Source organism: Leptosomus discolor, chromosome 1 (genome assembly GCF_034619465.1).
Source record: "Leptosomus discolor isolate bLepDis1 chromosome 1, bLepDis1.hap2, whole genome shotgun sequence".
In the NCBI taxonomy this organism is placed as follows: Eukaryota; Metazoa; Chordata; class Aves; order Leptosomiformes; family Leptosomidae; genus Leptosomus; species Leptosomus discolor.
In genome coordinates this window covers 3710248-3734939 of record NC_141391.1, presented here as the reverse complement: position 1 = coordinate 3734939, position 24692 = coordinate 3710248, and the positions used below count along the sequence as shown (strand labels likewise).

Sequence of the window (24692 nt, the reverse complement as noted above, 5' to 3'; positions counted from 1 at the left end):
GCTGCTAATCCCAAAAGGAAGGCGCGCAGCCAGGGATGCCACCTGAGAGGTCTGGGTGGCAGCGGCTTTCTGAGCGTAGGCTCATGGGATAATTGAGGTGGGAAGGAGAATCTGGAGGGGTCTGGTCCAACCTGCTGCTCAACACAGGACTTACTTTAAGGTTAAATTGGGTTGCTTCAGGCTTTGTCCAGTCCATGTCCATGGATGGAGATCCCACAGCCTCTCTGGGCTCCTGTTCCAGTGTCTGACTGTGCTTATGCTGAAGATAATAAGCTGCAGCTTGTGCTGTTGTCTTTTGTCCTGTGACTGTGCATCCCCAGCAAGAATCTCACTCCATCTTGTCCACACCCTCCCATTAAGTAGCTGCAGACAGCAATAAGCTCCCCCTTTGCCTTCCCTCCTCCTGGAAGCACAAACCTGACTCTCTCAGCCTCTTCTCCTATTGTCCTGTGCTTCAGTCCATCTTGGTGGCCTACATCAGGCTCACTTCAGCCTGCCACTGTCTTCTTCTGGGGACCCCAAAACAGTGCCTAGATGGGGATTAACAAATGCCAGACAGAGAGAAAGAATAATTTCCCTCACCCTGCTGGCTGCACTCATGTTAGTTTGGCCCCATGTGTGCTTGGCCTTCGTCTCTGCAATGGTACATGTTTGACCCATAGTCAACTTGTCCCTCAGGACCTCGTGTCCTTTTTTGGATGGTGCAGCTGACAGGATTCAGGCTCCACACTTCTCCTGCAGCAGCAGGTGGGCACCAGCAGCTCAGCGTGTGTCTGCCTGCCCTCGAAAGGACTGGCACAAAGTTGCAGTGTGTGCTTACCTGTGGGCTTCACCTTAGTGTGCTTGGGAAAAGGGAACTCAGGCATAGTCTGTGCCTTAATGCTTGTCTCTTTGGGCCAGGTGGAGAGGTAGGTCCAAGATGCAAGCAAGTCAAACAACCTTTTTCCAGGTACTGTAGGGATGCTGAGCCCACATAAGCACCAGCAAGACCATTGTGCCCAACCTGGAGCCACTCATTCCTCAGCAATTGCCGGGCACGGTTAAATATAGAGCACTGGTGCTGTGCTGGTGGGTTGTCCAGACAGTGGATAGGATTAAAGGGGAACAGTGGTGAACACGTTCCTCTTGCAGGGTGCTAGGGGACTCCATGAGGCTGTGGATCCTGAAGAGAGGTGCCATGCCCAGCCATGCTGCCCTATTAAACAAGGGCTAAACCACAGACACTGTTTTAGGTGCATCATGGAAAAGGCCTGACTCCTGCAAAGCATGCTGTGGTATCTTTGGGATATAGTCACTGGTTTGGACACTTGGAGAGTGCAGGGGTTTCAGCACAAAGCTTTAGACATTGTGTGGACTCAAGACGTCTGGGTTCTTTCCATCCTATCTATGACTCAGGTTGGCTTCTGCCACATGCAATGTTTTCATGGCACTTTGGGAGGTCAAACTGTGTTAAATGAAGTCCAGGAAACATTTTTCCTAAAATATTTTTACAAAAGGCTGTGCCAGGACTTGCACTGTGTCACACTTGACTCACAGCCACCCAAGATCATCCCTGGAGGCTATCACTTTGAGTTTGAGAAGAAGTCCCAAAAAAGATCACCAGAATCTGGCCTTGGCCAGACAAGCCACAGACACCAGGGGCCTAAGGTGGGTCATTTTCCTGGGAACTGTTCTGCAGTCTGCTGTTACTCCTAAAGACCCTGAGGACAGAGTCAAGAAAGCAAAGAGCTACACAGACCTATCTCAAGGGACAAAAGAGAGGTCTGAGGAAACTTGACCCTTCTGGATGTTCTCTGAGCTCTGGCCTCACTTGTTTACTAGCTTTAAAACACCTTTAGCTACAACTGCTGATCCAACCCTTGGGTTTTAAGAGTTAAAAATGCCTTCAGGTAACCATGGAGACCTTTTTGAGCTGAGCTACATGTGACAATGTCACATGGACCTTGCTTGGACTGCCTTGTTTCTTTTACCCCCACATGTGGTGGCAGTAGAAGAGTAGAAGGAGCAATGACCTTGCACCTAATGGTGAATGGACTTCAGTGGTGGTCCAGCCCCCAGGCATCAAGTGATGTTCCTTCCTTGTCCTGCTGAGGTACAAGATCAGCCATCAGGGTCTCCTCAGAGAGCAATAACTAACCCCAGGTTGTAGAAGACCTACAAAATGGGCTTTGGGAAGTGGATGCATTCAGAGCCATCTGCTCATAGCATCCCATCTGAGACCGCCCTGTGCTCTGGAAGCAACTGAGAGGGAAGGAGAACAGGCTAGATGGTTGAGATGCAGGGCTGTCTGACCCATTTGGCTTCAGAGCCTGGCCCCTCTCCCTCATTCGTTGAGCAATATCAGTGTAACCTGTGGGAGAACAGGGACAGATCCAGACAACCCTTTAGGACAAAGTGCTGCTGGAAATTATTTAAATGCCCCCATTTCAAGGCCTTCATCTCTTTTCATAAGAGCTAGACACCCCTGAAGGGTCACAGAAAGGTGTTATAGAGCCAGATCACACCTAGAGCCAAGCAAGGGTCAGCTGAGACTCAGGAATTTAGAAAACAGCTCTAAATTTAATTCCAGTACCCCATTCCCACTCAGTGACTCAAACAACACAGGCTTAATGGGAAGTAGGGACATGGAGGGAGCCTTGGGGTGAGGCAGAAGAAAGCATGTGAATAAAATCATCTCTTGGGATACACAAAGATGTGCTGGCCTGTCCTATTCCCTTGAAGGTATTCCCCCTCCCTCACCTGAGAGAGACAGTTTCATTGCGTGAAGTGGAGGAAGGGACACACCAAGCCTAAGCTACTTCCTGGTGTAAATGAGGGTTTCATTTGCTAGAAGCAACGGGACACCTGAGCCAAGATCCCTGCATTGATATTTCAGTAATACTGACACCCACGTCAGCATCTATCAACTCCCCCTGGACCCTGAATCAGAGATGTTTTGGTGTCTAATGACACTAAAACTAGGTTTTAAAGTAGGTTTAAAAACCTAGCATTTTGCTGCCTTGTCTGTCCCCTCAACTGTTCGTTGCACCAGCACATTGACCAGTCAGGACTAGAGGTTTGCACTGCAGGCCTTGGGTCCTATGTGTGGAGACGCCCGAGGGTCAAGAAGCAACAGGTACCTCCAGCAACATTATCATAATTGCATGTGCAACTGTACCAGGGACCAAGAGGTCCACTATTTCTGGGCCAACAAAGGGCTCCGTGATCTTTGGCAAGGACCACGCTCTATCCCAGCAGAGCTGGTGTCTCTTTGGACCAATGGGTTAATCTGTGCACTTCATGTCTCCCATTACGCTTTTAAAATTGCTGCTGCAGTTCATCACAAGCTCCCAAAGCACCTCGCAAAGAGGAAGCAAAGGTTCCATCTAATTCAGAGGTGTCCAAAAGCAGGGGTGTGCTGAAGCATGTCTGACCAGAGCCCTGTAGTGAACACCACACCAAATGGACCATCACTGGGAGGAAAGGCTAAGGCAGAAGTCTGCAGCTTGTACTTTGGTCAGAAAGCAAACCTTTCTGAAGGAAAGAGGCGGCAGGTAAGGAAAAGCCTCTGGGAATTAAGGGCATGGAAAATGAGAAGTCACAAACACCCACAGCCAAATTGCCAAGGGAGGAAAAGCAATGCCATTGGCAAACTGAAATAATGAGGTGTCCAAAGGGACCTGGCTTCTCTTTGGTGGGTATTTCCCAGGGCAGGGCTGGAAGTGAATGGTGAAGAGGGAAGACAACTCGCCCGCTGGCCCTTGGGAGACACTGATGCCGAGGAACAAGCTTGAACAACCCTTGCACCACACCTGCAATGAGAGCCAACAGTCACCACAGCCATGATGGAATGAAATCTTACTGCTCATCCAGAAGCCAACGACAGCTATCCTGTTCCCATATAAAGAATAATCTTGATTTTAACAGAAAATGGGGATGCTGCAACAAACATCAATTCCTGAGCTCAGTGCTCATCATCACAAAAACCACACGCAGCAGAGACTGCAGGTACCACAGCACACAGAGCAGATGCAAAGGACCCCTTTTGGGTCCACTGCAGTAGGAGGCTGTGGGTGAAGCAGGTGATGCTGTCTGCACACACTGTAGGACTTTGGTGGCTGCCTTTTGTAGGAAAACGTGCTTGCAACTTGCTGGTCTCTTGTCCTACAATGAGGCACACCTGTATCAGGGCCTGAAGCCCCCCTGCCTTGGCTTTCACAGAACTGACTACTTCTGTAGCTGAGGACACGGTGGAGATGGGCACAGACTGTCCAAAGATGTGGCACTGAGCACCTCCTTCCCACCTGTACCTCTGTGGTTGCTCCCCAGGTCTGCAGCCCCTTGCTCTGGTGCAGCTCCTTGGTGGCTTTCTGGCCCACAACCCAGTCCCTGTGTACCCAACACTCGAAGGAGCACTGCTATATGGTGCAATCCAGCCATGGGACATGCCAGGCGTGGATGCTTTGGGGAAGCAGTGGCTTGGGAGAAACACTGAAACCCTCAAATCACCCTACCTGCCCTAGCACAGTGTCTCATTGCCAAGGTGGGCACACACTGAGCAGCCAAAGAGAGGTAACACCATGAGAACTAGGGAACTGGGGCCAAACGCTGCAGCTGAGCATCCTGAATTCTGTTTTTCTTGTTGTTTTTTTACGTTATCTTGGAGTGCAGAGGGTCAAATCTGGTATCCGGAGGACAAACCAGGACTTGATCCATGTGGTTAAGCAGAAACTGGCCAAGGGTTTGGCTTGAGTGTGATGTGACTGCAGTCATGATGAATAATTCCCCTTGAAAGACAGTCCTTTACAGGAGGTTTTTGCACATGAACAGTTTTTCAGGACCTGAGGCATCCCTGAAGAACCAGTTTTTGAGCTGGGCAAGCACAACGTGAAGTGAGGGTGTCGAAGACAGGCTTTCCCCTGGCATGAGGAACCACTTACCTTCTGCCACAGAGACTCCCGGGATGCCAGGGAGGAGCAAGCAGCCACGAACCAGCAGTTCCCAACCTGGCCCTGGTGTAAATCATGGGAGCTGATGCCATCCACAAAGAGATGTGGATCATTGCAGATTTCCTGTGGGACAGGAGAAAAACAGACACACTGGGTAAGTGAGGAGACAGGGAAATCAGGAGCAAGGCTCCTTGGCAAAAGAAAATCTCCCTCTTCCTCAGACTCCATTTAAATCCCACATGCAGCTTTCTGCTGGCCTCACTCATCACATCAGTGGCAGGAGGACCCTGTCCTGCCTTCTGCTCCCACCAGGACATGGGCAGCATCACTGCTGAGATGACACCAGACCTAGTCTCTATTCTGTTACTCTGTTATTCAGCATAGCTTTGCTTTAGTTATCTCTGCTGATAATGGTACGTTTTCACATCATTACAGCCCTAGTGACACATCTCCTCTTCCAAGTCCACTCTTTGTATTTCTCATAAGTCTTTCAGCTCTCTCTATGCCGTGACTGCTTTACAAGCTTCTCTTATTTTGCTTTGAAGAGCATGAGAGCATCACCCAAACCCACTGTCTTCTGTGTTGGAAATTGTGGATCCATCCAAAAATAAAACCCTGCAGGAGCAGAGCAGAGCCAGGCATTTAGATGAGGAATCGCAGTGCCTAAATGAGACAGTTCACCCAGGAAAGCTCAACGCAGCCATGGTTGCAAGAAGCCAAGTGACCTCACCCGGGAGGTCTGTCCTTCCAGCTCTTAGCACAGCAGATGGAGAAAATCTGGTGAGCCAAAAGCTCTGCAGCTGGGCCAGGAGGATTAAACGCTCATTCTGACACCAAAACCAGCATGGTGGATTGTGCACAGGCACCATGAATGGAGAAACTTGGGTAGGAGGCAGCTAAGAGGTGAGCTCATCCCTCCAACCACTCAGATACCAAAAACATCGCCTTTCCTCTGCCTGGCTCCTGCCAGGCTGCCCTCCTTTCTTCCTGCTCCCACTTAGAGCCTGGCCAAGACAGCACTTAAATAATAAAGGATGTTGAGCAAGCTTCATGTGAAACACTGCTTTTTTTTCCCCCTTTTCTCCTGATCAATCCAATTTGGAAGGCCATGTCCAGCTGGAGGCTGGGAGAGGATGGCACAGACAAAGGGCTGAAAGAAAATTTTCCACTTTGTTATTACATTTAATTTGAAGAGGGGAGAGGAAAAGCAGATTTTCCTTCTTCTCCCACACCTCCCAGTTTTTCAGGCTGGCTGCACCCTGAATAACATGTTCCCCCCAAACTTTGCACTTGCATTGCCTCTGCCCATCACGAGGAGGAAAAGGAATCGCTGCTTCGTAAGCGCCTTCCGCTATTCCCACCTAACCCAGCCAGCACCATACACCTAAAAAATAACCTGTGCTCCACCCAGACACAAACTGGGCAGGGATCAAACCCAGCTGCTGGCGTTGCAGGAGGCTGGGATAAGCGCTAGAGGGAGGCAAGCTGACAGCCACCAAAGGCAAGAGCCACCTGCGCTTCTCTCAGCATCGCTGAGTGCAGACAGGGATGGGAGAGGAGCAGTGGGGCTTAACTCCTGTTCCACACCACCGAGGAAGCACCCAGCAGCAGGGGATGCGTCTGTCCTGTCTGTCGGTGATGGGGATGTCTGCAACATCAGCTCTCGGTGATCCCGTTCGGGGGGGCAGAGGCACCGTGTTTTCCCCATTTGAGGACCACAGCTGCCCTTTCTACCCTTGGGTGAATCTGCAGCGTACAAAAAAGGAGCCATTTGGTATTACATAGATGAGAGAACATGAAAGCATGAAAAACATATCCTGCTTGGCAGAAATCAGCATAGGGTAGAGGGTATTAGAATGATCAGGGACCTTTCCTAAGAGCAGAACTGCCAGTTAGCTGTGATTTCCCCGTCACCAGGAAAGAGTTTGCAAATTAAAACCCTGTGGTTGCTCATTTTAGTAGAGGAAAGCCCCACGTATTTATCAAAAGAGCAGCCTGCCCCGGCACAGATGAGAGGTGCAGCTCATCAGACCCTTCTCTCTTGGACCCGTGGCAGTAATGAAGGTGCCACAACTGGAAACACTCATGCCAGGGCAGGCTCCCCCTGCAAAACACAATTCTCGTTTGACTCAGCTTCTCTACTCACTAATGCAGATGTGTCCCTAAGGGAATATTGCTCCTGAAGGATTCACTCAGGCAGCTCCTCAGATGCTGCAGTAGGTGTTTCCCATTCAGGTGCTTTTGGTCCAGCGTGGTTGGGCTGAAAGCACACACTTGCTCTACAACTTAGCAGCCCATGGACTTTTTAACCTTCTTCCCTCATAATGTGCAAAACCCCATGGCAGTTTGCAGCTGAACTGGAAGTTTCCTAGAAGCACAAAGGCTGCCAACTGCCACAATCCTCTGCTGCGACAAAGGGTGACAGCTTCTCCTTTGACCCAGGATCTTGCATGCCTGGTGCCTGGAGATGCATCAGACCTTGGAGAAGGAGTGACGCTTTGCACGAACGTCAGCCCAGAACAATATACAGGCCCAGCTGGAAGGAAACACCACATGAGCTCTGCACAAAACTTGGGCAAATCCCAAGATGCTCAGTGAGTCTTCCCAGGAGTCCACCCAGAAGAGCAGAGAGGAGCTGCCATGCTTCCCTGCAGAAGGACCATCCAGCATCCTCAAGCCCTAGGACTGAGCTCAGTCCCAGTGGACTCCCAGTGATCCTAAGCACAGAATCACGAAATCAATGCAGTTAGAAGGAACTTCTGGAGATCATCCAGTCCATCCCACCTACTCAAACCAGGGCCAGCTAAAGCAGGCCGCTCAGGACCATGTTCCATCAGGTTTTGAATATTGCCAGGGATGGAGACTCCACAACCTCTTTGGGCAGCCTGTGCCAGTGTTTGGATCACCCTCACAGTAAAAAAGTATTTTCTCATGTTTAAATGGAATTTCCTGTTTTTCAATTTGTGCTCATTGTCTCTTGTCCTGTCGTTGGGCACCACTGAGAAGTCTGGCTCTGTCTTCTTCATTCCTGCCATCATGTATTTATGCACATTGTTAATATCCCCCTGAGCCTTCTCTTCTCCAGGCTGCAGAGTCCCAGATCTCTCAGCCTTTCCTCCTGTCAGATGCTCCAGTCCCTTAATGGCACTTTGCTGCACTTGTACAGGAGAAGGCAGCAATTGCCTCCTTGCTCTAATGCCATGGAGCTGATCTCATCAGGGTAAGACTTAGCTGTGGGTCAGTCTCCCCAGCAAAACTTCCTGAGAAGGTTTCCCAAATCCCTTAGACTGGAGCTTCCCCATATTAAATGACTTGGATTCTTCAGTCCCCACCGAAACTGCTGAGCTCCCACTTGTACATTTTGTCCCTGGTTTAGACTCTGTGGCCTTTAATCCGCAGGGATGACACTCCCTGGGTGCTCTGCCTGTACTGAGGTGAGAGCAAGGGACCAAGGCACTGCTTTGGCAAGGCTGCAATGACCCCCAGGTTTGAACGGAGCACAGTGGGGCCCTGGTGTGCGATGCAGCACCTTCAGGGTGCGGAGCACGCTCAGAGCCGTGAAGCACCATGCCCACACGCAAAGGTGGGCGACGAACTAGAGTGGGAACTAGACCAAAAAAAGCCAAGAAAAGCATTGAACTTCGCTTTCCTTTTCCTGTGGACAGAGCTGAAAGAGGTAAAGTGCTTATTCTGCAGCCAGACTGATGCACAGGGCCTGGGGTTTGTATGTGCAAAAGGAGGAGAGAAGCAGAGATGCTCTGATCATAGAAGGTCATCACCTTGGTTTCCTCCCCTCCCTCCCGTGCAGCAGACAGAAACCAGGTGAGCAATAACATTTACCCAGGCGGGAGCTTCTCCAAATAGCAAACACCACGTCACCTTCCCAGCACCACGACCCCGAGAGAAGAGGGGAGCACATAAACACGAACACCCACACACACCCTGGGGGCCTTTTGGGTTCAGGCATCAGCCACCACAGAACCAGCTCAAATTGCCTCCTGGCACCCGAGGCTTCAGCAAACAGTGAGTCCCTCCTGTTCTTCATCTCGTCATAGCCAGATCCTGGGTGGTGGCTGCTCCTAGTCTGGACACAGGCTATCAACAGCAAGGAATGTGGGGGGGGAAGCCAAAAGCTAAGGCTGCAGGGAAGCTATGGCTTCAATGTGTTGCTCTTAACTCCACCTTGGCCAAGAGAGCCATCCAGGCCTCTTTACTGCCAAGGAGAACCTGTCTTGGAGGATCCCAAGGAACCTAAGCACTACCAGAGATGATCTGGCCTCCCTAAAAGTCCCTGCTGAAATGGCTGCTAAGCTCCAGGCAACAAAATACAACTGACAGAAAGCTTGTGGGGATGGTCCTATGGAAAGATACAGCCTGATAATGCAGGGAGGGTCAAACTATTGATTCAAAGTTCTGGTGGTCCATATACTCCTTCCCACATCCCGCCTCCTGCAAAGTGTGCGGGACAGAGGTGGAAATCAGAGCCAGGGCTGGGAGAGAACTTTGAGATCCCTGTCAATTAGAAGCCGATTGCAAAGGTACCAGGTATGGCTTATGGGAGCCCAGAACGGGCCAGTTTGCTCCCTCTGGCTTTGGGTTATTGAAGTCCATTAGGGAAAAAAAAGACCCAATCAGTGCAATTCTCTTGCACTGCTGGTGTCATTCTGCTTCCCACCAAAAAGCATGCGGGCTTTTCCCCTGCTCTCCCCTTTGGTACTCTTTCCCCCAACATACAGAATTTCCTTCCAATGCATTTAAACCAGAAAATATCATCCTTGTCTGCTCCAGCTAGTTCAGTGCCACACAGGGTACTAATGAGCAAATCACCCTTTAATTGGCTTTGTAATTGGAGACTGTCTTATCATAAATGTTTCCTGGTGCAGATTTCTCATCTTTAGTTTCACTGGGGATCTGGATCGTGTCAAGCCAGCTGCAGGGAGGGAAGAAGCTAAGGGGGAGGGGGCAGAAAATCACCATGTGAGACACAACATCTGCTGCACGCCAGGACCACTCTTTGCTAACAAGATTTTGCAAGGAGCAGGCTAGCTTAATTGCACTGCGGAGCCTGGCTGTTTCGGGAACAATGCTTTCACTCAGACTTGCAAAATCAGCAAGATAATCTACTAGCCTGGCTGTGCTCCCCCCTCTCCCAGGCCATGGGGAACCAAGAGGATTCTGTGTCTTAAATGTCACTCACACAGCCAAGAGAGCAAGAGGCATCCAAGCACAGTGAGCGACGACGACACAGCTGCCACAAAGGTTCCTGTGCTGCCTTGCTGCAGGTGCAGGCATTGGGATGCGATTTTGCAAAAAGGGCAATTAAAAAGTTTGTACCAGGGTGAGGGAAGGGAAGGGAAGGGAAGGGAAGGGAAGGGAAGGGAAGGGAAGGGAAGGGAAGGGAAGGGAAGGGAAGGGAAGGGAAGGGAAGGGAAGGGAAGGGAAGGGAAGGGAAGGGAAGGGAAGGGAAGGGAAGGGAAGGGAAGGGAAGGGAAGGGAAGGGAAGGGAAGGGAAGGGAAGGGAAGGGAAGGGAAGGGAAGGGAAGGGAAGGGAAGGGAAGGGAAGGGAAGGGAAGGGAAGGGAAGGGAAGGGAAGGGAAGGGAAGGGAAGGGAAGGGAAATAGGGTGAGTTTAGAAAACCAGGAGACCATGTTTTCAGAGGGATTATCATAGAATCATAGAATCATGGAATGGTTTGGGTTGGAAGGGACCTTTCAAGGCCATCTAGTCCAATCCCCCTGCAGCGAGCAGGAACATCTTCAGCTACATCAGATTGCTCAGAGCCCCGTCCAACCTGACCTTGAATGTTTCCAGGGATGGGGCATCTATCACCTCTCTGGGCAGCCTGTGCCAGTGTTTCACCACCCTCATCATAAAGAATTTCTTCATTATGTCTAGTCTGAATCTACCCCCTTGTCCTACCACTACAAGCCCTAGTAAAAATTATATCCTCAGTGGTTTGGCTTCACACACATTGAAGGGTAGGTTTGGTTGGTAATAGCTGCACCCTATAAAACTGTTGGGGTGGGGGGGGGGTTTGTATTGCCTCAGTTAGGCAAGCCTAGTGATAATCCACCCAGAGTATCTCAATGTGTACGCATTTGTGTCTGTTATCAGCTCCCACACCATGCAAAGGGCGTTGGGCACTCCACCCACAGCAAATAGGACTTGCTTGTAAAGGGAGGCATCAAAAAATACACTCCCCACCAACCCCATGACTCTGCTTGTGTAGCTCAGCACCATGCTGCGCTGTTTGTTTTGGCACCAGAAAGAGCGAGGACAGCGTCAAACAAGATCTAAAGGTCAATTTGCAGGCTTAGCAGTTTGACAGGTCCCACTGTGGTTTTAGCTTCCAGATATCCAAAGTTCAAAGGCACCAAAGATGTCTCTGTTAAAGCGACAAGACGTGGAGAGACGCAACATGCTGTGAGAGCACTGCACCTCCCCAGGAGCACAGGGAGAGGGAGAAGAACGGGAAGGACACTGGAACAAGTGCAGAGGCCTCAGATGCACCATTCCCGTTCCTCGCACCCACACTCTCCAGGGATGCACTCTTGGAAAGCCTCACCGTTACTTAGCTCAGCACTTCTCCAGTCTCCACCCAGCCAGGACTGATGCAGAGGCCACCACAGCCTGGCTTTTAGCATCTCCACAGGTTCAAACACAGCCCTCTCCAGATCAGTGAGATGACATGCCCCAGGTTACCCCATCCAGAGGCAGAAGTGGTCCTTCTTGGTTTTGAGTTCCAGCACAGTCTGATCACCGCACAAGCCATTGTTCCTTTACGGAAATGATGCCACCTGGCTCCTTTTCATGCTGCATCACCTGAGCCAGCTTAACCCTTATAAGTGCACACAACTACAGCCTTAAGAGAAAACAGAGAGGATATTGAGCAAATGCAGCAGCTCTCAGAGATGGCTCCACCCAGATCTCCTTCCATTAAATCTTAGTACATGTAGGCATGGGCTCTAGGGAGCTACACCAGAGAGGTGGAGGAGGAGAAGTAAAAACAAGCACCCAATGACTGATATACCCCTGTGATTCACCATAGTGCTGCTGTCCACCTTCTCCCAAGTCCCCCCATCCTCTACCACATCCCAGTCTCGAGCTCTCCTATAGGTCTCCTTTGATCCAACTCCCCTGCGACGGTGCTAAGGACTTGCAGGGTGAGGAACAACGCTCCAGCATCATGGGTTTAAAATACACCCACTCTCCAAAGCCCACCCTTTCATTGTGGCACGCTGCACCCTCAGTTGTGCCAGCACTTCTAGTTGTAAGGTCTAATCTCAACCAGAGGAACTGCTTTGGCTTGAAACTATCTGCATCAGGCCCCAGACGTGTTCTTGGGGAGGTTCACAGTCACGTTGGTACAAGCGAGAGACCATGAACCACAGGCATGAGCCATGAGGATGTTCCACAGCTTGCGCCATCAGTCCTGACGCTGGAGGACATAGTGGTGGGGATATGTTGGTGGGAAGGCAGGAACCTATTCAAGTAAGCCCTGCTGTAAGAAACCACAGTATTTCAGGAGGACTGGTCCAAAACCACCTACTCATCACAGGGCTATTGCGAAATCCTGGAGCAAGCTGATGTGGCCACAAGCTCAGCTGCACCGTTCCTGCCTCCAAGTGACATAATTTAGGTTTGGCACTTGTGCCTGCTGAACCCTGCCCTGCCTGAATCCCAGTTCCTATGTCTCACCAAAAGCCAATCTTCTAAAATAGGATTTAGGAATCTAAATCATACAGGGTGGTTTGTTTTGTCCTGTTTTGTTTTTTAATTATCCCAAAAACCAAGTTATTGATGGGAAACAAAAGAACCCAAAGCTGCAAAGGAAAATTACCTCCACCCTCCACTGTGAATATCTCAGATTAAAACTTCCTAACTACTTTTCCACGGGGATACCTCCCACACCTCCTTGAGCCGTACTGTCCCAGGGTGAGGAACCACCCTTTGGTTTGTGATTGTGTCATATTTATAGCACAGCAGCACCTTGATCCAAGACCAAGACTTGACCCCACCACAGTACAAATTAATCCATGACTACGCAATGACAACGAAAAGGTTATCATGAGTTTAAGCCATTTAAATAAATTCCTTCCAGCCCACAGCTATTCTGGTTATTCATATTCTGGGTGTAGCTTTACAAACAGAGAAACCTGCTTTATCAGAAAACCACCCCCTAGAAATCTGGACTCATGAGCTTCTGTTAGCTGGGAGATGGGACACAAAGGGGCATTATTTAGAGAAAATGATTCAATATTCAGCCACCAGGAAAAGGCCGAACTCCAGCCACTGTTGAGAGAAGGAAGTGGAGAAGAACTTGGCAGCAGGGTTGGCCGTAAGCACCCAGCGTTAGCTGGCACTGGCTGGCACCTCCAAGGGAGGTGTTCACCAAAAAAGGACAAAGCCTGTATTTAACAGCCAGCAAGGATCTTCCCATGAGGCCATGGGCTTGAGTCATGAAACTGCAGGAATTCACAGTGACACCAAACTCAAGCAAGCTTCATCTCTCCCTAGTAACATCGCTTTCCCCTGTGGTGATTTCCTCCTGACCTGATTGACTTTCCCAAGCAATACACAGCACTTCCAGGTGAGGAAGCCTCCAACTCATGCTCAGTTTGCTGCCAGTTTACTGAGACACAACAATGCAGGTAGAGCAGCAGCAGCTCCAAGACAGGAACATGCACAAGTTCTCCCAGCAACAGGTGTCACAGGGTCTCCACACAAACTCACTACATGGCTTACATGGTCTGTATACAAGCTAAACGTGTGTGTGGTCAGACTTTCAGCCAGTTTCTCCAGTTATCAAGCACTCTGTTTACGTTTTCCATCATTAATTCTTACATAACTCTCTCAGTGGTATTTGCATCAGATTACAGTCAAGCTTCAACCATCCATGACCACTCTCCATTAAGACAGTTTTTCAACCGTCCATTTTCTTTGTCCATTCCTCTTGGAGTGGAACTGGGACTAATGCATCACTGAGCACTGGTTCCATAGAATCATAGAACGGTTTGGGCTGGAATGGACCTCTTGAGATGAAAAGACCATCTAGTTCCAACCCCCTGCCATGGCAGGGACACCTCCCACTAGACCAAGTTGCTCACGGCTCCATCCAGCCTGGTCTTGAACACTGCCAGGGATGGAGCATCCACAGCTTCCTTAGGCAACCTGGTCCAGTGTCTCACCACCCTCAGGGTGAAGAACATCTTCCTTATATCTAAACTTGCCCTCTCCCAGCTTCAAACCATTACCCCTCGTTCTGTCACTGCAGGCCCTTGTAAAAAGTCCCTCCTCAGCCTTCTTGTAGGCCCCTTCAGGTACTGGAAGGCCGCTAGAAGGTCTCCCTTGAGCCTTCTCCAGGCTGAACAACCCCAACTCCCTCAGCCTGTCCTCGTAGGAAAGGTGTTCCAACCCTCTGACCATCCTGGTAGCCCTCCTCTGGACTCGCTCCAACAGCTCCAAGTCTTTCTTGTGTTGGGGGCTCCAGAGCTGGACGCAGTACTCCAGGTGGGGTCTCACAAGGGCAGAGCAGAGGGACAGAATCACCTCCCTCAACCTGCTGGCCACACATCTTTTGATGCAGCCCAGGATACGGTTGGCTTTCTGGGCTGCAAGCTCACACTGTTGGCTCATGTTCAGCCTATCATCCACCAGCACACCCAAGTCCTTCTCCCCAGGACCGCTCTCAGTACTGATCCCTGAGGAACACGGCTTGTCACTGGTCCCCACTCAGACACCGAGCCATTGATTGCAACTCTTTGAGTGTGACCTTCCAGCCAACTCCTTATCCACCGAGTGGTCCACCCGTCAAATCCATGTCTTTCCAATTTGGAGTTGAGGATGTCATGCAGGACAGTGTCGAAGGCTTTGCACAAGTCCAGACAGATGACATCATTTGCTCTTCCCTTGTCAATTGGTGCTATAATTCCATCATAAAATGCCACCAGATTCATCAAGCAGTATTTCCCTTGGTGAAGCCATGTTGGTTGCCACCAATGACCTCCACATTTTCCATGTGCCATAGCAGAGCCTTCAGGAGGATCTGCTCCATGATCTTGCCAGGCATAGAGGTGAGACTGACCAGCCTATACTTGCCCGGGTCTTCCTTTTTTCCATTTTTGAAAATGAGGGTGATGTTTCCCCTTTTCGTCAGTGGGCACTTCACCAGACTGCCATGACTTCTCAAATATGATGGATTTCTGCCCAAAGATCCAGAAATATCGAAGATGTGGGATGCTTTGTTTCGTCTCTGTAACGAACACACAGGTCACACCTCCCAAGCTGCAGTCTCTTGCCTTGTTGGTCAACACAGCTCCTGTTGGCCCCAGCTATGACCCAAAGGGAAAAGATGCTTCAGCTTACCCTTGCTGACCTGATCTCTTCTTCTGAGATCTGAGTGAGACACCACCAGCCTCAAGGGGTAGAGAAGTGGTGCCAGCTTGGCCCTGCCCCACAGGGACTGGGACCAGTGGCTGAAGCACCGATCTCCTTTAGAGCACCTGAGAAGCCATGGCCAAAAAAGGGGATGAATCGAGAGCATTTTGCAAACTCCCGTGAGAGTGCCACCCTGGGGTGCTGCTTTTGCCTGCGCTTTCTATGCCGAAAGATACTCTCAAAGGGACCTGTTGGTGGGTTTTCATAGAGATGAGGATGGGAAGGGGTCAGCAGATCACACAGGTAGGCACCCTGCTGTGCAGGCTTGGTCCCTGCGAGCTCAACTACCTCAACTATGAGCTCCAGGGCACTGCCACACCTAAAGGTTTTGTCCTTTCTCAAGGGTGCTTTCCATCCTCCTCCACTTCTCCAAGTACCCCAGTTCAAGACTGTCTTGTCCATAGGGGTGCCTGGGGCATAGCAGGGACCTGAGCACCAGGTCCCTACAACCGCACATGACAGCGAGACAACAGGCAGGTTGGGGACAGATGGCTATGGGTAGGACAGTCAAGCAGGGCAGCATCATCCCAAGGAATTCGTCCCCCCCATTGCACAGTGTTTCAGCACACACAGATCTAAATGATTGCATTGGGCTGAGGGCCTTCGCTTAGGAAAAAAAATCTCCCCCTAGCACGCCTCCCTGCACTGCACATTTCAGACTGCCTCATAAACAGGTTTTTAATCTTTGCAGGGCTTTGGGGCAGTATTTGCACAGTCTTTGTGTTAAATTATATACATCAGAGGAGAAACAGTGCCATTATACTTACTGTCAAATTACATTTTTACCTTAAAAGGGGACAACTTGGAGAATTAACGCTCCGTACAAATAATTCAGACGGCGTCAGTCCTTTGGCAGCAAGGAAAGGACAAGCCCTTGCCCTGGGGTGTTTACAAAGACAGATGCTTGCTGCATTTATTCATCCCTGGTCAACCCGCTGATGCTCCTGGACTGGACAGGAGTCCAGGCGCTGCTGAGCGAGGCAAAAAGGAAAGATGATGGAGAGAGGGTTTGTACCTGTTTCTTTACAGGTGTAGGTATCCAGCTGCCCCACATAGGCATTACGGGGTTACCATATATTCAAAGGGAAGAGAAAGGCAGAAGCGAGTGTGCACACAAGATCCGAGGGGTGTACACTGAAGCTAAGCCAATTCACACCAAAAAAAAAAGCAAATCCTGAGGCAGGGACTGGTCTTTACAGCAAGTGATCCAGAGCTGCGGTGGCTTTTCCGCTCCTGGAAAAAAAAAAAACTGGGTTGTGCTTAGAGGAAGCAGGTCATGTTTAGTTCAACAGGGAGTTAATTCAAGGAAGTGTCGTGACCTCTCATTATGCAGAAATCAGCCGATGCATAGACAATGGTTCCCTCTGGCTTTGAATTCACCAGACCAAAGAAACCACGTGGGTCCAGCTGTCGTCCTCCCACCAAGGCTTCCTCCCATTTGTCTCTTTCTTTAACCACTTCTCGCAGCAGCTGGACTCAGCCCTTGGTTTTACCACACCTCACATTTTATTTTCCTTCTGCAAGAGGCAGCATCGTGCCTGCTTTAGTCTTTGCAAGGGGACTTTGCAAGGCCTTTGGTGAAAGGCACTTGTTCCAGCAAGACCGAGCCTGGCCTTAACACAGGCAAATCGTCCCCAAATCCCATCCTCTCTGAGGGCTCAAAAATTAGACCTCTCCGGCAGTGCAGCAACTCCCAGCTTGCACCGAGATTAAAAGCCTGAGCTGATCCAGGGCATAACAAGCTCTGTACCTGCTCTGCAGGCTGAATGTGCCCCTCTGGCAACCCAGAGCCAAATCTGGGAGGATCTGCACCATTCCCTCCCATGGAGCTCAGAGGGCAGTGGACGCCCAGGGCTCCTTTCTGCGACATGTTCTGCTATCATTACGCTCTTCCCCGTTACCAATACGATAATTTCTAGGCACTGACACACAGTTGCATTAAGAAGCAGGCAATGAATCTAATCTACTGATTTTACTGTGCTTTTGCATTTAAGGCCGTGTCCTTCTGATGCTGAGGACAGAGCAGATATCGGCTGGCTAATTTCTTATCAAAGGCTGCAGTGAGCCATACTCACACCAGGCAGCTTATCATCCCCTATCCTGACTGGGGCAAAGGAGGAGAGCGTGTTGGCTTGGCACCACGGGGCCACAGCCCTGGGAGGATCCACTGAGATCTGCTGGAATGCAGTTTAGGGTCAGCCTCATGTTCAGTGAGAGAAGAGACCTTTTAAAATAAGCATAGATAATAAAAAAAAAAAAAATCTTGTCTGTCCTTGAGGGTAAGGGATGGGGAGGAGCTTGTGAATGGCTTGAAAATATAAAAACAAGGTCAATTCAGAGGTTGCATTAAATGGTGACCAAATCCTTTCCTGGCAAGGAGCAACCAGACTGGCAATCAGCTCCAGGCTTTACTGAAAACGACAGATAAATTAACAGGCAAGCGGCTCATAAATTCCTAAGCTGAGAAACACGAAGGTCTGGAAGGACTCCGACTCCTGTGATGGATCACAGACAGATGACAGACTCTGCTTGGAGGAGACGGTCCCTCAGTCCATCCAGCAGCACAGAGGCGACACAGCATCAATGCTAACCATGAGCATCCTCTGGGCAGGACCAAAATGGAGCAAGACAGGCCAAAAAGCTGCAAAAAGTTGAGCAAAGACATCCCTGGAGTGCAGGTGCCAGAGGTTAGTATTTCTGGCAGAAGGTCCAAGTGGGATACAGGGGCATCAGAAGGTTATTGCTCCTTAACCGTTGCCATTTTAACTGTCTCCTGCTTCAGGTGAGCTCTCAGAAGCAAAGAACTTCAAAAACTCAACCTCCATCTTCCCCATTATCTTCACCTTTGTGTTTTTGCCAGCTTCCCAGCCTGTGCTATACACTGGGGAAAAAGACCTTTTAATGCAGAAACCTGCGGGCAGGCAAGTGCCGGTCCTGCTTTTAGTGAATTAGTTCATTGACTCCTTTCCCCTTCCAGGAAAACCCTGCGGGGATTGATTGTATAACCCTCACTCAGCAAGCGAAAGGAGCTAAGTGCTTAATAACGCAAGGAAAAGGGGATGTGAGAGACGCTCTCCCATCCTGCAACATCTCTTCATCTTCCAAACACAGCACCATCGAATTCAAGGGACAATGGATATAATGGACAAAACCCCTATACACAAGTCAGTCTGGATATCTGTCAGCCCAACAAGGAAGTGGCTACTGAGAAATGGTATTTTCTTGGTTTCTAAAACAAGATTCCTCTTGTCTGGCTGGAAAAAAGCAAACCAAAACAAAACAGGGCTGTGAATGAGAGCATCTCTCCCCAGTGCCACAGTAGGGCTGAAAGTACCATGGCCCTACTGCCCTAAGACCTCCTGCTTCCCACAATCCTTCCCAAAATATCTGGCCTCTCTGTCTCCCCCAAAACTACTCTGACTTTCAGACTTTCCCCTCCAAATGACATTTCCTCTGAACCCAGATAAAATAATATTGTCATTTAGCAAGAATCTACCTTTGTGCTGTTTCATCAGTGACAACCTCCCTTGACAATTCTTGCAGAGATAACTCAGCACTTGCAAGCAAATGCTGTAGAGATATAAAAATACTGAGAAACAGGGTTGGAGGGCTAAACTCTTCCCCTGGAGACGGGAGGGTGTAGATTTCATCCAAGAGAGTTTCTCTGGTGATTGCAACCATCCAGGCTTGAACTCACAGTGCAGAGGTGCAGCTCAGGTTCAACCACCACCGCATATCACCTTGAGCCACCCAGTCACTGTGACAACAGCCTGCTTGGAAACCCTCGTGCTTTGTCACAGCCTCTCTCATTACACCACCATCGGTGCAGCTTGGCACTGAGTTGCCACCATGTCCCCTCCAAGCATCTTTGGGATCTCACGTCCCAACCATTCTACATCTTAGTGAAGACCATGAGGTGCTTCTGCAAGGTCCTAAGACACACTGCTGTGGACAGGGAAACACTCAGCACACAGCAGCTCAGTCTTCCTCCCAGGACAGGGTGGAAAAAGCCTTCTCCAGGCTCAACCTTGCTCCCTGGGAAGAGCTGAAGGACCAGAGCATCCAGTTCACGTGGTTCAACATCACACCTGTGCATGGCGTAAGCCTCCCACCAGCCTTCATTTGCTTCCCACAGGGGTATAGTGATGCCCAAATTTGTCCTGGCTAGTGACCAGTCTCAGCAGCAAGTCATCACTTGGCAGACTGAACCTGAACCACATGGCCCCCCTTGCTGCAGAGAGAAAGAAAGGCCTTGCTAAGGCCCCGGGGTACTAATGATGCTAATTTAACTCTGTACCAAACCCATGGCATCACTGGGAGTGACCCATACCCAAGAAGAGAGTTTGGGACCGTTGATTAGAAGAGATGAACTGTTTTCCCACAGGGTAGATGAGCCTCTTCCACCCTGGGCCATCACCATTTTTTTTTTCCCCAGGGGATCAACAGACACAGACAGGCGCCCCAGATCCCACCTTATTTCTGCCACTCAGCCTGCAGCTCATCCATCCCCTTCCCTTCTTCTCATTACCACCCTCCTCCATTTACCTAGCTCCCAAAAGCCCAGACCAGCTCACCAATGCACAGACTAAAACTGCTGCTCCCGTGCTGCCCTGCCAGCATCCCTGTCTCAAACCAGGGGGGCAAAACCCAGAGCTTGAGGATCAGGCTAAGACTTTCTCTGTGGGAGGTACTACTTGCCTGAATACAGAGATCTCCCTCACCTTCGCATGGTAGCAGGCAGAGTGCGAGGGAGAAGGAGTGTCAAGCAAGGAAGTAGGATTTGGGCTTAGCCCAAAACGCTAGGTTTAATTTCTAACGCAATAGCCAAGTGCTGCTGCCAGAAAGAGCCGCTGATGCTACCCTAGCCAGCTCCAAAATCTGCTTTGGCTCAGCAGTGAGCAGCCAGTCTCATTTTTAAGTGGATGCACTAAAACAAAGATCTTTGAGACCCCCTTCCCAGCTCAGGCTGATGCTACGGCTTCCCTCCTTCCAATGTACTCAGGCAATTAGCTTTCTGGCTCCGCCGTGCTGCATCACAAAGATGTCTGGCAAACAACCACCAAAGCCAAAGCCCGATTAGAGGCTCAAACAGCTGCTCACTCTGCAAAGGTCTGGCAGCCAGAGCAGGGCTTGAGGCCAGGGGACAGTAGGGAGGAAGGGAGGGAGGACACCCCGCTGGAAAGAATAAGGCTGAGCCCGTTCCAGGAAACACTGCAATGCCAGATGCAGGAGGAAGTTGAAGCAAAATAGCTTGGGAAGGGTTATACATGAGCTGTTCCAGCCTTGCCTTTTCCCCCCTGCCCAGATAACCTCAAGCAAGTGGGAAAGCACTGCAGAGATTGCTGTTGTGTTTTGTTTTGTTGTTTTTTTTTTTGCCAAAGAAACCTCAGGCTTTGGGAGCACGTGGAGAAGCAGAAAGGATGAGGGCAGGTCCTGGTCGGGGAGCAGGGGATGAACACACAGGGGATGGGCTGTTTAGATCTGTACTAGTGCCATGTAAATATATGGGAATGAGATCCTGCCTCTGCCAAAGCTCATTCCCACCACCTCACTGAGTTATTACAGTTACTTTTCACCTACGAGTGCTTTGCCTGAAAAAGTTAGCTCCCATGTATCACTTCTCTGCATAGACCATAAGCGACAACCTTTCTGAGAAAGCAAACAGTTGTTTTTAATAGCTGATGCCTCTTATTTCCCCTCTCCACCCACTCTGCTCTCAGGCTTGAGGCATGATGAGCTCTTGCATTTTATCATGCAGTTTCCGCAGAAACTCTCCAAAACAAACCATGGCCACAGCCCTGAGAGATAACAGAGGTGTCTACACACCATCTCCTCCCTGCAGACAGTGTCCCCGGAACTGGCAGACTCCATTTCTGGGTCAGGAAGTCCCCAAAACAGCATGTGCCAAAAGCTGGGAGTATCACTCTGTTTTTTCTAGACAAGAATGTAATGTGGTCGCCTCAGGAAAGATTTGCTGGTTGTAATAGAGAGAAGATGCTGTAGGGACTCAGTGTGGCTTAGTAACCGTACCGTGCAATTACCACACAAGCAGAGCAGTTGATTTGAACTTCATGGACATTTTGGACCCATTGAACACTGCACTTAATTGCAGAAGCCGACAGTGTTTCCCAGCTCTCTTGCAGACAGCAAAGCGGTGAGACATACATCAAGATCACTAACACCCAGATGCACTGCGTTTGCTTTCTTGCAGAAGATGCTGGGACCTTTTCCTGAGCCCTCTCCCTTAGAAAGACAGTATGAATTCAGGCAGAATTGGGTCCAGCAACTGAAAATGTCACTTTGCATTGGCTGGCTGGCACAAAACAGTTCTTTTCCCCGTGAAATTCAGTCACTTTTGCCAAAATGGATGACTGAAAGGAAAGAATCTGGAGAAATCCTTTAGATAAAGAGGCCTCTGGAAACTTGTAAGGGCACATGTGAGCTCAAATTCTGTTTTTTTATGGTGATCTTGTTATCAGGGCAGCTAGACAGGTCTGGTCAGACGATCCTACGAGACAAGGCATCAAGCTATAGCTCAGCACAGACTCCTTCTGGTGATGAACTTGTTGGCAAAGCTCCCCTCATCTTGTGCAGAAGCAGCGAAAGAGGGACCATCTCCACCTCCAGTTAAGTGCACGGGACCTTGCTTGCATGTGGCACCCACTTCCAGCACCCATTCCCACTGCCAGCCCCTGCCAGAAGGAGCTTCTGTTCAAACTGCAGAGCTGGCTGCTGGAAAGAGCTTGAATTCACCCCATGCTTCAGTGGGGAGGAGCTTGGACCTAGCTGAACATGCTACCGAAGACCAGGAGGTCCAGAAACCTTTCTTAGAAAGACCTCACGCTCTCTGGAGCAAGGCAGCAACAGGATGATGCCTTGCTGGCTGACCTCATGTCTTCCTAAGCCAGAGGTGATGCTACATGCCTAAACACCAAGGGCTGCAAGTGAGCTGAAAGCCTGAAAAGCAGATGGAGAAGAGGTAGGTCACCCATTCAGAAAATGTCTCCCTCCTCCCTGAAAAGAAGCACCAACAAGTCTATGCATGATAAAGTCTGAATAACCATAGTCATTCGTGACCCGTGCAGCAAGCTCTAGACAAGAGATGCTCAGCAGAAGCAATTTTTGCCCCTCTACAACTGCATCCAAACGTCTGTCACCAGACGTGGGGCTGAATTAAGGTATGTCTCAACACAAAACAGCAAGGGGGTGTCAAATACATCCTTACCCTTTAGTCCCAAAGACAGTTGTTTAGAAAGTCTTGGGCATCACCTACACGTGGGACGTGCAAGGGGTTTTCATGTTGTCCTCCACAATGAGCCCAAAACACAGTGAGCCCTTTCTTCAAAAGGCAGCTGTGCACAGAGCATCTCTCCACTCTAGTGGACAAGGTGAATAAGCTAAAAAGCATGCAGAGCCTTGCACAAACCCCATGTCCAGACAGAACTGGCATGGAAGAGACCAAAGCAGGGCAGAGGGAAGTCAGACCTCTTCCCGTGAGGGGCCCAGTGGGATGCTGGGGGGGCTCAGCCCCTCCCGCCACGCAGAAAGAGTCAGTTCAGCACCATCCCTCCTGCCACACAAAGCCTTTTTGTCCATCCCCACACCAGACTGGCCTCACCCAGACAGACGTCGCTCTGTCTCGCGAAAGGCCAGCTGATTTTCTGGGCTGCCAGCGGGGGCGAGGAGGACAACGGCAGCTCCGGCGACCCTGCTAACGCTGAAACGCCACCAAGTCGCGTGTGAAACAGCACGGGCTGGGCAGCAAGGGCTGCTCCTCCCCGCAGGCAGGGAAGGAGACCTAGGTGCTGCGATATTGCCTCTCCCCAGTCACAATTACCATTGCTCCCTGTATCATTGCTTTTGTATTTCACGGCAGAGAAGTGGCCTCACGATCAACGCCAAGCAGATGGCCGTGCCAGGGCACACAAATCCCTCAAGTCGTAGTGCCCTCCGGCCCTGATGTGCATCTTTTTGGCAGGTGCTGAGGACAGCAGAAGGGAGACAGGCAGCACTGGCGACAGGCAACGTTACCCCCAGCCTCCCACAACCTGCCTCTATGCCAGACGCAGCAGCGTGGAGGACACGCAGAGTGCTTTTCTGCAGAGGACATGCAGAGGACTCCGGTTTTGCACAGGAGAGGAAGGATGGGTTAGACCACCTACCTCCCAAAGACCCAAACCCACCTCACCTATGCAAAGCTTATCTTCTTTTCCAAAGGGACCACTAAGAATATTCAGAGATAACACTTTGGCCTCCTGGACTCACCAGGCTTTACGAGAGCGCCCAACATCAACCTGGCTGCAAACTACCTCTCTGTTTTATGTGCGGGGAAACTGAGTCACAGAGAAGCCACCTTTGCTCTTGGGCCTCACTTGGGGCAGAACACCCTGGACCTGGGTGCAGCAAGTCTCCCTGGCATCCCAGAGGCTCAGGATGCCAAGCCCAGGCAAATAAACCCTGCTGGGGAGAGGAGATGTCGGTTGGGGCTTGGCGCCCTTGGTGAAGGATGTGCTGCGCATTTTTTGGGATGCCTGAGAGCAGAGATGGTGTAAAGCTGTGTTGAGGTGCAAGGGGACACGTTCACTTACTTTTGGCCGCTTCCACTGGATGCCCTGGATCCTTGACTTGTAGAAGAGCGAGTCGTCGTTGGCGGGGAAAAGCGGGTCCTCAAAGAGCTGCTTCCGCCGCTGACACTCCTTCTTCAGGGAGGCGTAGCGCTGGTTCTCATATGGCTTCACCGAGGAAAACATCCTTCCTCACCAGCCCTGAGAAGACAGGCAGAGTGGGACTGAGATGGGGCAGGGTCTGGCCAGGGACACGTGATCCTCCACAGCGTCTGGGTGGCAGGACCAAAAAGTTGTGACTGGAGACAACCACCCACCCTCCGTCTCTGCCTTCCCCCAGATCTGGCTGTCCTACATCGCTAGACCCCATTTATAGTCCCATGAAGTATCTCTGGCTCACTCCAAGAGGTATCAGCACTTTAAATAGGCAGGGGAAATCCTGCATCCAAATGAGGAGATAGAGATGACTCCTCAAAGTTCAAGCCTACCTTGCAGATCCTCTGGACATGGGACTCCCATTTCCCCCAGAGCTGACCAAACATTACCAAAACAGGAACAGTAGGAGATGGTAACCTGCCTTTTAGTGAATTCGGAACTCATTTGAGAAAAACTGTGGTGGGTTGACCCTGGCCAAAATGCCAGGTGCTCACCAAAGCCACTCTATCACTCCCCCTCCTTAACTGGACAGGAGAGAGGAGAGGAAAAAAAAATAACAACAGGCTTGTGGGGTTGAGATAAGGACAGGGAGATCACTCAGCATTGA

At 50.3% G+C, this 24692-nt stretch overlaps 1 protein-coding gene across 1 annotated transcript in view; it reads right to left on the bottom strand.

The window, feature by feature from the left end:
- The window catches only part of CAPN5 (calpain 5), a 57409-nt gene that overhangs the window by 15748 nt on the left and 16969 nt on the right, over window positions 1–24692 (bottom strand). The window contains exons 2-3 of the mRNA XM_086481643.1: window positions 23954–24130; window positions 4920–5051 (exon numbers count right to left, since the gene is read on the bottom strand). Coding sequence (XP_086337769.1) covers window positions 4920–5051; window positions 23954–24115 — 294 coding nt within the window. The 5' untranslated portion in view covers window positions 24116–24130. The remainder of the gene's footprint in view (window positions 1–4919; window positions 5052–23953; window positions 24131–24692) is intronic.